Genomic DNA, 13,741 nt, shown 5'->3' on the forward strand with positions numbered 1-13,741 from the left:
AGAGTTACGGTTGGCCCAAATGGGTGACCAGATCATTTTATGACGTTAGTTTTTGTCTGATACATTGGCATAGAACTGCAACAGAAACTGAACTAACATATTTTGGAATTCGTTTTGATTTAACAGGTCTAGTAAAAAAATAAAATGGTACTTTGTCGTTTTCCTATTCATCCACAATATTTTAATATCCAAGAATGTACAAAATATACTTCCGTTTTAGGTGGAAACAATCGGAGATGCGTATATGGTAGTCTCAGGCCTGCCTGAGCGGAATGGCACGCGGCATGCTTGTGAAGTGGCTCGAATGGCGCTGGCTCTTCGAGATGCTGTCAGCCGATTCCGTATCAGGCATCGACCGCAAGATCAGTTGAAACTGCGGATTGGACTTCATTCTGGTAAGTCTACTCTACTTCTACGTCTACGGAATATGAATAGACATAAATATAAGATCAAGGTAAAGAGTAGGCTAATAAGATTTTTTATAAAGGCAGCTGTTAGAAATTATTAAATGTATGCACACGCATTGCCTTCTAGTCAAGGGCAGAAATGTGGTAGTAGGCAATATGAAAATTTGTACAAGGCTCTTATGCTGATCTTCCCTAAATTAGTATTTCACATAAGCGTTGTATTTTTAAGAAGAAAATTCTGTCTGTCCTTGGCTTTAAGTTGACATCAACTGAACTGTCTACCCCTTCATGAATTATTTATTAATTATTCAAACTTGCGCCAAGAATTTGTGATAAGACGCTGCTAATTGCTTATTTACTTCACACTATTTGTGTTCTATTAACAAAGTGAAAGGGTTAATTTATTCTATTAGGAAAGTAATATAATGCTAATCAGAGAATAACTAAGTTAATTGATTTTGTTCATTGAAGAGCAAGATCAAAGGGTGTATTGAAATGTGTATAATGAATAAATGAAATAATACGAATACGCAACACTGAGATTGTAGCTGAGAATCGAGTTGTACCAGAATTATATTCTCAGCATACATTATTATTTACATAACACTATGAAAAAATCTGACTCAAAAGAAAGGAGAGCATACCTTTTATTCTGTTTCTGACTTTTTACGAAAAAAAAATCAAATGATTCAAATAAAAACTAAATCCACGCAGTTTTTCGAATCCCGAAATGTAAGCCAAATTTACCCTAAGGTAATGTCAACAATCACTTGTGGCAGAAATCTGAAGGTTAGCACACTGGCTCCAAATCTCCGAGTTTCCGAACAAAAAGACGGTTTCGGCGTATTCCTTTTCAAAGTAATAAGGCACCCGAAATGTAAATAAAATATGTGCTGGTTCTTTTGTAGCCAGGGGAAGTATTTTAGGAACACTAATTACTTTTGAGTCATGCAAATGCGAAGAGCTTGATATGTTGATAATAATGAAGTAGTCGGCTTTGTGATACTTGCGGTTTTAATTAACGTGGCTTTATTTCAACGGTCAAAAGCAAACCTTTGGTTGATATGAAGCCACTATGATGCTTTTGTGGGAAGTGATGCATTCAAAATCGGCAAAATTCAATTTTAAACTTGTTTAATTTGCTACTTTATATTTACCGTACCCACCCAAAGTGTAAAACCTTTTTAATAAAGAGTCAGTTATCCGTTCTTTTGTCACCGGGCAGTACTTTATGAACCGGGATAGCTAGACAGTGTTTTGTTTGTGCACGAGTACAAGTTGCACTTGACTGGTTTTTTATTATACGAAATTGTTTTCCAACAGGACCGTGTGTCGCTGGAGTAGTGGGACTGAAAATGCCTCGCTACTGTCTTTTCGGAGACACAGTAAACACAGCGTCGAGAATGGAGTCGAACGGAGAAGCGCTCAAAATTCACGTTTCGCCGGATACGAAGGCATTGCTTGATCTCTTTGGAACATTCCATTTGGAGTGCAGGGGGGAAGTTGCTATGAAGGTAGGTATCATTTGTTGCAGGTTCATAGAATATGACGTCACTAGGTAACTTTCAGTGGTATTCTGCGTTTTTGTATGCAACGCTGAATTTTGTGATAGCTTCGTTATTTTCAGGAATATTTTATACTTTTTAAGACTATTGCAGCATGTTTTAACATTATTTCACGAAAAGGTCAACTTAGAACTACGTAAACTATAGCAGCATGAATAAGAAAAACAAACTCATTATTTTCGCTATCATCCATTTAGCCGTCAGAATAATAGGTTGTACTAGTAGAATTATTTTTGAAGCTAATTAATTGAGTAATCTCGAGAGATCTACTCACATAGGTTTGTTTATTCCAAGTCTGATTAGATTCTAAACAAAATGAAGTTTTAGAAAAATTCCATTTAACATTATGAGATTCGACTCGTACTAAAAAGTTGAGTAAGTTACTGCGGGTACAATTAAGATTTCTGCTGAGAAAATGATGTTTGTATGTCCAAATCACTCATATTAATGACAAAAATCAAGAGAGATGTTGCATTATTAGGCTTAGCTGTGAATTTCTCACTTTTTCACAAGCCTGGAACAAATAGCCAAGAGGTTGCAACTAATTGCCCAATTATTTTTCGTGACGTTTAATTTTAAGTCTCAACAGTTGAAGAAAGGGAACGCGAATTACAAAAAGAAACAATGAAAGCGGTTTTAATCTCAAATTCATATTTTGTTACAGGGCAAAGGAATTCTAGTCACATATTGGTTGTTAGGCGAAAAAGTAGATCCTAATGCGCCGAAGGAGAAGCCGTCATTAGTCAAAACTCAGACACAGTCAACTGAAAGTGGGTCTCTATCACACTTGACACCGTTCAGACAACGGTTAGATCAAGGTTCGAGATCTTCGAGCAGAAGGGGATCAGGAGTGTTCCAGCAAAGGACCGACGTCACGAAATTAGAGAGAGATGCTCAGCCTCTACTGCAGAACCTCAGTATTCAGAGACAGTCCTCAGATCCTACAGAACCAGTTACGAACGGCGTCACAGATAATGCCGAAGACGTTGACAAACAAAGTGTTTCAAACTCTATATCACTGAACGTCAATTCTCTGAACCACAATACGATGAACTGTAGCCAGCCGAGAGTCAAATTGAAAGACTGTCAGAACTCGATCGGCAACCATAAAACGAACAAAATAGGTAATAACAACTGGATATCCAAGTTGCCTACGGCTAGTTCATTTGACAACGGTACGAAAAAAGGCAGCGAGAGATTAAAGGATTACAGTAGTGTGCCATTACTGGCTAAAGCTGATAAACCAAACGATTCAATTGTTTAGGATGTATTGAATTTTACTTCGTGAGAAAAAGAACGTTTCATCTGAGTTATATCAGTCGGCGAGGCGAAATTATAAGATTGTTGTTTCCTAAATTTTAATAGTTTTAAATATAAATGTCTTGTGGAAAATATTGGTGTTAAAACTTAGTTTTCTCAATGTCCATAAGGATATTTAAATATGTAAGTCCGCAGTTTTATATTTTTAATCTGAATCCAGTAGAAATTACAAGTGGAAAATGCATGTTACCTTTTTATAGATGTTAATACGGTGTTGACGAAATATTTCAAAAACATTGATCAGTGTCAAAGCTACATGTCAGTTTTTGCTACTGTTACCAAACCCTAAATGACGTCAAAGTTTAAGAATATAAAAAAGTAACTTAAAGAGATTGCTACATATTTTACTTGTAACAGAGAATATTTTTATTACCATTTGAATGCAATTTCAACGAATCCTAATAATTAAGTGATGTTTGAATTGTTACAATTGGAGCTAAGGTAACAAATTGAGTAAAATTATGAAATATAAATGTTTAATGTCAATAATAGGATACTTGGTGTTTCAATAATTAAGGTTTTGCTGTTGTGCGGCTATAAACTTCGAATCTTAGTGATGTGACATTAGTGACTTGTGGCACAGTTATCTTAAAGCACTGAAAGTTTTCTGCTATCTCTACCAGATAAAGTAATAAAAACCACCAACAGTAATACCCACAACTCAAAAATTTTAAACGGCTCGAACATTTTTTATCAAACACGTTTAACAAACCTTCTATAGAAAACAAACTAAAATTGAAATCACTCAATTCGTTCGAGAACTATAATATAATGCCACAAAAAGAGAGACACATCAGACATATAACAAACCTCCTTTTGCTTCGGAATTTAAAAGTAATATCACTGCATTGTGGAAGCGAGATAGCGTATAGCAAGTCATATAACTCCGTCTCGCTTCAACAACTGAAATAATATTAGTTTACTTTGAGAGGTGATGTTTGGCTTTCTGATCAAGCGATACATTTTTGTGCAGAATTCAAAGCTTTATAAAACTTGAGGGTGTGAACTAATAATGTTCGAGTTTGTTTCTCATTTCTCCAGGGGCCTAACATCAACGCTTATAATAGGACTGTTGTAATTGAAGTGAGAGGGTGCTCTACATGACGTAGAACTCTGTCCTTTTCTTATAGATTCAACTGTCTATCTCCAAGCGGTGTTGGTAGGCCTCCAGTATGAAATAATATCTATCTAGTAGCTAATATCCAAGTCACTTACATTCCTTATAAAGAGCTTACCTTCCTGCCATGCGTGATACTTTTAGTAATGAATCTTGTTATAAATGTTCCCCTTTCTTCAACACAATAGGGATATTCAACATTGAGCTTTAATCCTTTGAAAATAGGTCATATTTTTTATTGGGTCACTATGCTTAGTTTTATATAAATTGTAATAGAAATATAACTATTCATAAGCCTCTGTCTAAGTATTACCTATATTTGTTATTATTTGCTATTTGAAACAATCTTTACATAAAATAAATTATTTCAGAAGCTTGGTTAATATTCCTTTATTAAATTAATTTGATGGGAATTTTCTTGTACAATATAATAATGTTTGTTTACCGTAGGGGCGTTTTTCCACCGCAGCCGATTCTGGTGCGAGAACAATTATTTTTATTTTGATTGACAAACACTCAAATAATGACTGTTTGTCTTCCGCAAGCCCTTTGAAGCTATCGTGGCTATGACCTAATAGTTAGCGTCGTCTAATTTTGATAATACTACATATAAATTGGCGATGGCAATATCGGCTGCGGTGGACAAACGCTCTGTCTGTCTATGTAGCTCGCAGCCATTTAATAATATTTATTGGTATTTACATGGCCTACCAAAATATTAAACGGTAAGACAGCTTTCAATATTCGAAGTTCAGTTCATTTTGTTACCTTAAGGTAAAATTACGTAAAACAATGCTCTACAAAATTACCCTTATAAACAAGGATACATAGTAAAATGTTCACATGAAAGAAAATTTTATATATTTTACGGGATAAAAAATAGTTGCCCTTATACGCGTGCTATCATTTGACTCTTGTCAAAGCAAAATAGCTACTAATTTCAAATGTCAGTAATAGACAATACCGCTTCTGTGGAACTATGGCATATATCCGTATATAAAGAGGTGTCGCTCGACGTTAGGCACTCTGCTATCCTTCGTAAGTCCCTAGAGTACAATCGCACGCACTTATTCTTATTTTTGTCTTTGTAAACATTTCAAATTTTCGCTTTGAATGCTCAATAAATCCCAAAACTCACCTCTTTTTGCTCAATATGTACTTCGGCAGTCCATTTGACACTACTTAAGACGTTCTATTTATTACAAGTGATGAAAGTAGTTTGTAAATAAATGTACTTAATTGTTTATTTATTGTAAATAATGTCTTACTTATAACTATGTTGTGATCTTAGAATGGTATATTTATAATTGTAGATGGTTTAACGAGAACCCTAAATGTTTCTTAAACGTTATAGCGAATATAATGAGTGAGAATTATTCATTGTTTTATTTCTTAACGAGCTTAGTTTAATATAATATCCCCTTTTTCACTAACTGCCTGAGCCCTTGGTCATAAAATCTTGCAAGTGAAATACACACACAGACACTTTTCTGGTGCTTGATTGATCTTAATTTTAAGAAGAGAAACATCACTGTAGGCAAAATAGTCTACCATGTTCCTTCGAAAATGGAATAAAAACCTGTTTAGAAAAAAAAAAATCTATAGACACTGCTCTACATTATTCTTCCCACTTCATCTCCAACGTCTTCCGTACATTATAAAAAAAAGTTTATATGTTGTGTCTAAACGTCAGTTGTTATTTTGTGGTAAATACAAACCTCATTCGGAGAAGGTAGCGAAAGTAGGTACGCAGTAGTGAGGGTTCCCACTGGGGAAAAAAGAAAAAGGACAAAACAAGCTAAGTTTTACAAAAAACTCGCAGTCCCCAGATGCTGTTTCGAGAAACCTAATGGTCAGAAACGAAAGGATACAAAAGATTACGAAGAGTGAACCAAGATAGTTAATTCGTAAAATTTGTAGCTGGTCTAAGATTCTAGAAGATATTTTTTTTTCGTTTTCTAATTGTTTCTCCTTTTGCAGGTCTACTGGAAGAGATTCCTTAAATAAATAAGTGATACCTTTGTACGTCTCTGTCCAAATGAGTTACTGAAAACTGTTTTGCTTAAAACTAGTAAAATACTGTTTCCTTTAATTTGTAGTAATTTGCTGCAGTGAAAGCTCTTTCAGAAACCGATATATTTAATTATTAAACTCTTTCCCAAAAATTGAAGTCATAATCCAATAACCTAAAAGACACACATGTAACAATTACCTACGTATTATATACATATCCATCTCATATACGTAACCTACGAACTCTGGACCGCAACGCAGCGCGCATCAAATGTAACTCAAATATTCAACCTGGGAGCGGTGCTTGCATTTCAGGGAAAAGCAAATAGAAGGTAAAACTCCTTCATTTCACTGCACGACTCCACATGAAACAGATTACGGGGATCTTTAAAGCAACGTGATGTTTGTAGAAAGCGAACAACTTGTAATTAGTGATGTCGTACACTTAACTGTGCCTTCTTATTGACTCTACCGCAATTAAAAGGTGTATAAATATTGTCTCTATTTCTACTTCAAGTTAAACTAAATTCGTAGAATTCAGAAATGCACAAATGTCGTTTAAAAAAAAACAACTTAGGCAATTGAATTATTTCGTCACGGGGGATTTCACAAACATTCAAGTCATATGCATAACGGTACCCACACTTAAAACAAGTATTCGTGGATCAAACAAACGCATATCCTATGCGAGGAAACCGCGACACATCGCGCACTGTGGGTGGTTGACATTTTCACCTCAACAACTTAATAGAAGAAAATCAAACAGAACCTGTTACTAACTCTGATCTAACCTGCAGTGCCAGCATAGAAAGCGAAAACGATATCACTATTCGAATAACTTTGAAGGTGTTCTACGAACCCAGTAAACTGCAATAAGAGGTAAATGGAAATAGCGATAAACTTTGGCGGGATACTGTAAATAATTAATAAGTTTGAAAGCAGAGACTAACGAATACCGCACGGGAATTTGACAGATCGCGAAAAGGAGAGGTTTGAGTTAAAGAATATGAAGTGACCTGGAACTAACATGGCATCACAGGACCACTCAGAAATGCTGAATATGAATGGAAATCGTTCCTCTGAAAGGCATACATGTCTCTCCAAAGGAACGATTTCTGACGTCAAAAATCACTCCCAGTAGCCATCTGAGAGCATCCCCTCATTACCAAGTTTTAAAAATATGCGTACACAAAACTATATTTTTAAGAAAATTGTTGTTGCGACTACACCCGTTTTTGACTAAGCATTGATTTCCAAGATAAACTGTATTAAAAAATTCCCAAACTTTATATATTATACCTTATATACCAAACTTGTTTCAACTGCCCCCAGTCTCCCCTACATATACACGTGGGAATAGTAAACAACTATACACCAGTTGTCGTTCAAGACTTAATGACTACCAAGTTTCCCGCAAACAAAAGTTTTCTCATCTCGTGTTGCTTGACAGTTGCCATTTCGATTCCATTAAATGTGAACCAACTGAATTCATAGAAATACATTCATGAAAATGAACTACTTTACCAGATGAACGGGAGAAGTTGATGAAGTTATTAATCAACATTAACGTGCAATTATTTGTTTAGTGTGTTTTAACCATATCTACGTTTTGAATCTGAAATTGTGCTGTTGTTTTCAAGATACTCAATACGTTTATTGCATTCCACAATGTGAACTTAGGTGGTAGATACATTCGTTTTGGAGCATAGTACGCCCTGTCGTGCATAACAAAAATATGAATTAGGAGGAGTGCGATGAGAAATATTTGTGTTACATCAAATTTATTATTGCAATTTATAGTATAATTCTGTTCACTGGCTTCTTTTACGTACTATTGGGGTGGAGCTTTTTCAACACATAGCGTTATTATAACATTTGAACTCTCGAAATCATGTCAAATACACAAAAATGGAGGTTTCACATAATTGTGTTAAATTATCTTTTGTTTTGTAAAATAAGGTTTGTTTCATAATATATGATAACATTATCTTTTTGTTTATTTTAATATCTGAAAACATTCTACGAAAGGTTGTGTTTGGTTAACAAAACAATTGTGTATTTGATATCAAAATTAAAACCAACAATTTTATATAAATACTCCTTAGAGTTTAAATTGTTTACGTGTTATCATGCCAATTTTTTTTTGAGATAGAGCCTTAATTTTCTTCTAGAGCCAGATAAATATATAAAAAGGAATGTTAAAACGAAACACAATACATTTTTAATCCAGAATCTTTGATAACTTTCTAGGGCATGCAAGTACTAAATCTTCGGCGTACTAGAGGACAGGGGGACAGTACATCTTCGAGATTTCGATTACGATACTCAACCAGGTATGCGAGAATCCGTAAATGTGTCAAGTTAAGCCACATTCAATTACAAATAATCGGTTTTACCCAAAGATGTATTGGAGTGTTATTTAGATCGCTGACAATGGACTTAATTAAATTCTTCTTCAGTCACATAGTTGCGTACTTTTATTGCATTCTTAAAAATTACTTTCATGGTCGAAGACACGTCCCCGTCTGAGGACTAATGTACAAGTAGCATACTCCCTATCTTTACATCATGGACACCACTCGTTCAAGAGTGAACATTTACCAGTTAATACATATATTTCAACCAGGATGTTAAGCCACGTCAGACTTTCACGGATGGATTGATACCAGATTCTACATTAACCGTACACAATCCCCACTTATATTATACATGTGAAAGTGACTCTGTCTGTCTGATACGTTTTCACGTCTAAACCACTAAACTGATTTTAATGAAATTTGGTACAAAGATAGAGTTGACCTTGAGAAAGAACATAGGATAGTTTTTATCCCGGACTTTTGAAGAGTTCTCTTGGAAACGCGATATAAGCGACCTCGACGCGGGCGAAGCCGCGGGCGAAAAGCTAGTACAAGAATAACTAGTTTACCACCCCAATGCTTCTGGGTTTTCTTTTACTGAAGATCGAGCCTTCAAATTCAAGGAAGACCAAGTACTGCTCTCGCTTACGTTGTATACACTAAAAGGGCATTGATGACCTCCATTTATCAGCAACAACGACTATACGTCCCGCATTAGATCCTAATTAAAACCAACTAATCATTAGAATAACGACCCTATCTGTTGGGATTAATGACCAATTTCGGGAGTAACGGTTGTTGTATCTGCTTAGGACCTTTTATGTGTATCGACAGGTTTAAGTCATCTATCTGTTAAATACTTAGGGACTCTTAAGGTGTCTTTACATAATGTTCACGGCGATAGACTTTAGACATTTAAAAAGCCAAGGAAATATTCGGTACCAGCATTGGGACATTTAAACCGAACTGTATGTTATAATCAAAATCATTTATTTGCTTTTATAGTTATACAATAAAAGCCTCAAAAGAACAATCATTAAGATAACTTGCAAATATTTTAGTAACGTAACAATCATCTATTTCCAATACCAAGCGATACATAGCATTTAGTAGATTTAATTCATCATGACATGACATCAAAAACAAAAAGTACCCTTTACGAAGTTCTTACTTCTTCGGTTTATTTAAATTGAGAAAAATATCTTCCTTTTCCGTCACATCGTCCTTACAATAAATACCTCGTGTAGTACCGTGCGAATAAATTGGCTTCTGCGTGTGACAAAATACGGACAACATTTTAGTAGTAATTTCGAATAGAGTAATGAATTTTCAGACTAAGCGAGCAACGTGGGTCAATACGTTAAATTGTATGATATTAACATAATGTGCTACGAGAATTGAACTACTCAGACTAATGGGAGGGGATTGGGTAGTGGCGCAGAGACCTAATCATCTCTGCGATAATCAAATACAACACGCAGTTAATTATATGCATGTTATTGGCATGCTATCCTTAACAGGTTAATGCTATTAATATTATTATGTCGTAGCCAACGGGAAATTCGTAGCGTTCTCAACATTCGTAGCGCATTTCGTAGCTAAACGTAATTCGTAAGTCGTCAACAGCGAAAACTACTATTATTTTCAGTATATTAAAGTATTGCAATTTGGAAGGCAAAAAAAATAATGCAAAAAAAAATTGAAGTTACGTCCATAACATTCTCATCCAAAATGCACTGTTAGAAAGCAAGCGCATATTTAAAAAACACAGCTGAACAACGCATCTGAATCGCATATTTAAGATCGTTGAATAAAGAATACTTCAAACGAATTGGCAATTCGGTGAAACGGCACTTTAAATCGACGCCCGAATCAATCAACTTATTGCGTAACTTTATTACCAACTTTACAACTTCCATACTTTAGATGTTCTTTGATCAAACAAATTTAATTGGATCAATTCGACTTTACGGGACTGACTGACAATCTAATCGGAAACAATGCATTGCTCAGAACTGTGACTATTATTATGTTTTGGAGTTATTGTCTTAGTGATGGATACTGTTTACTTGTTTTGGGGTAACAGGAAAAACTTAAATTTGGATCTGGATATTTTCTTTTGCGGATGGAAATTCAAGAAATTACCTCTTCCGCTTTGGATTGAGCGGAAAGAAGTGTACACTCGCCCATAATTCTTCATGTAGTTCAATCATTTTTGCCTTTCGTGTACTGGGGCTAACTGGGTAACCCTCTTGGACAATCCCGCTGCCCCGGCTTGTATGGATAGTATACTTGAAACTACACTTAGAAGGTATCAAGTAAATTTGTTAGTAAATCTAAAGTTCAGATTTGTTCATAAAATTGTAGTGTTCTGACTCTTCTAACTAGCCAAATCTAGCCAAGGTAAACAAAGGCAGTAGCGATCACAAGTCAACGTGTTTTCCGGGGCAACAAGAATCTGACTTCCAAAAAAGACCACCCGCAACCGCAAGTAGCGCTTCATACCGCATATTTAAATATATACCTTTTTGAGGGTCATACGTTCTAAAACGGCTACCTCATAACCAGGAAGTGTGGTTTACCATCGGTTTAAATATATAGCTTTTCTGTAATTAGTATAACGTTTAATACAAAACAGTTTTCCAACGACTTGTGTAAAAAGTGAAGGGTTGGAACAGCTGAAAATGTGACAACATACACTACAAAAAAAATATATAAACCGAAAGGGACAAGCATGGGTTGATTTTATCTATGGGTAGGACAAAATGGCAGAAATTTGTTAGAATCAGCTTTAATTAAGGGTCACTGAGAGACATAACTAAAACATATTTAATATTTTTGTCACCCTTCCTCCTATATTGTTAAAAAGGGACAACTAAAAATTAGCCTTTCCACTTTGCATAGTAACAGGTTTGCCGAAACAATTCTGATGGCGAAAATTCACGGCAACTTTTTGTGTTAATTTCTTACTCATTTAAATAATTTTAATGAAGATAAAAAAGGGTTTTGATGTACAAATAAAATTTTGTAACGGAAAGAATTATTCACATTGTTATTTCGGTATGTTTAGAGGCAGGTATTTATTTAAGTGCAGTGGAAAAATACAATTGAATAGATAATTAATTTAGTATTTTTTAGCGATCTTCTAAACTGTCCAATTTAGATTTTATAAGAAAATTAGCTGTTGTCCGGTACAAATCAGAAATGATCATTACAATACAAATGAAAAGCAAAACTTACCCAAAATAGAAGAAAAACTATCCACAAAGAGCAACTTTGATAATCCAAATACGCCTGGTCTTGAATAGACTTAGTTAAGATAACAAAAGACTATTCAATTAAGGTTTACGACGTGGCGTGGCTAGTTTTATCGGAGGATTGTAATGGTCTGGATAAGGGAGGGATAGGTAAAACGTTCGCAAAATACTCGTATGAGGTAAATTATATGATTATACAAACTCGAAAGCCAACAGAGGTCATGGAAAATGAACATAATTTTGAAAGTGTGAGAGTTAAGAATTGATTAGTATTTAAATTAATAAGAAGTGTGATTGAAAAGCCATGTGACTGAATAAATATTTCGTCTTAGAATTAAACCTTTGCTAGAGTAAGAGTGAGATAGCGCACTACATGGTGTTTCTCTTTCACACTAGCAGAGAAGTCATTCATAGTTGATAGAAGACTTCCTAAACTAATTAAAAGAAAACCTCTGATTTTCTTAAAGGTCTGAGTCTGACTGAAATTCTATTGGGTGAAAGAGATGATTATGCGACATGTCCGTACATTTTTCCCATTAGGTAAATTAGGTACGTGAACATTCCAAATGACCTAGAATGGTTTCAGTAAGAGCCGAGCGATGTGTTACATCTTACGTTGAAACATAATTAAGACGTCCATTCCCCTAAGTGGTTCTCGTTCTAATTATAATAATTAATTTAGAACCAGCGAAGTCTTGATTTTTCTTTACTAAATTTTGTTTTTGAAAATAAGAGCTTAAATATTTTTTATCGACTCTAATTGCCAAGACGCATGTGACTCTCTACGTTAAGTGGCACAGTTGCGCTTACTAGCGGTATTGCCCAACTAGTTTTTAACTCAATCGCAGTCCTTAACCATGAGCTTACATTGAGTTACCGGTTGGGTTTGAAACTGTTAGCAAATAATACTAAATCCAATCCGCCTCACGAAAGTTGATATAATAATAATACCAATTTGAACTTTAAAGTACATTTTTAATTCCATTTTACTCCAAGTACAGTTTTTTCAAAAGAAAAACACCTTAAAAGATAGTATGAGAGCTTCAGAAAAAACAGAGCTCGTTACAAAAACTTATATTAATTAAAAAGTCATAACCGCAACTTTATAAACATTAATTAAGACACGTCTACTTATTGTTAACGAACCACTTTTATTTACAGAGCTCATATAGTTGTTCTGCCGTAACCAAGAGAATTTGTTGTAAGTGTTCGCGTTGGTATATGTTGGCGTTGAAATAAAGTTAACAAGCTTTCGTATTTATGTGCAGCATAGATTTTGTTGAAACGAGTTTAGTTTTCTTTCTGTTGGATCCTATTTTAATAATATTGAAATGGCATAGAACTTATTAGGTTATCTGCTTGTCAAGCATCATTATCAATACTCATATTGTAAATGTGGATGTGGATGTAAGTCAGTTTGTATCTTTTTTACACGGAAAATACTGAACTAATCATCACGAAACTTTGTACCCGTTAACACAGGATTACCTTATTAGAACAATATCCCATAGTAACAATACCCCTAGTAAGTGCATAAAATAATAATTATTATTACAGTAAATCGTTTATTTGTATCCTTAATTTAAAATTAAATCCATTAGACTATAAATAAAGTCTTTAATAAAATAGATAAACTATAATTATTATTAGTATCGACAAAATGTATAATTAGAAGACTATGAAATTATGGTCCATCGGTATTAGC

At 34.6% G+C, this 13,741-nt stretch overlaps 1 protein-coding gene across 4 annotated transcripts in view; it reads left to right on the top strand.

Moving 5' to 3' along the window:
- Window positions 1–5,785, top strand: part of LOC113499262 (atrial natriuretic peptide receptor 1-like) — a 248,038-nt gene extending 242,253 nt beyond the window's left edge. For all 4 annotated transcript variants that reach the window (XM_026879670.1, XM_026879671.1, XM_026879669.1 and 1 more), the window contains 3 exons: window positions 221–395; window positions 1,731–1,921; window positions 2,637–5,785. In XM_026879670.1, coding sequence (XP_026735471.1) covers window positions 221–395; window positions 1,731–1,921; window positions 2,637–3,236 — 966 coding nt within the window. In that variant the 3' untranslated portion in view covers window positions 3,237–5,785. The remainder of the gene's footprint in view (window positions 1–220; window positions 396–1,730; window positions 1,922–2,636) is intronic.
- The last annotated feature ends 7,956 nt before the right edge of the window (window positions 5,786–13,741 follow it).

The sequence above is a fragment of the Trichoplusia ni genome, chromosome 12, assembly GCF_003590095.1.
Source record: "Trichoplusia ni isolate ovarian cell line Hi5 chromosome 12, tn1, whole genome shotgun sequence".
Classification (NCBI taxonomy): domain Eukaryota; kingdom Metazoa; phylum Arthropoda; class Insecta; order Lepidoptera; family Noctuidae; genus Trichoplusia; species Trichoplusia ni.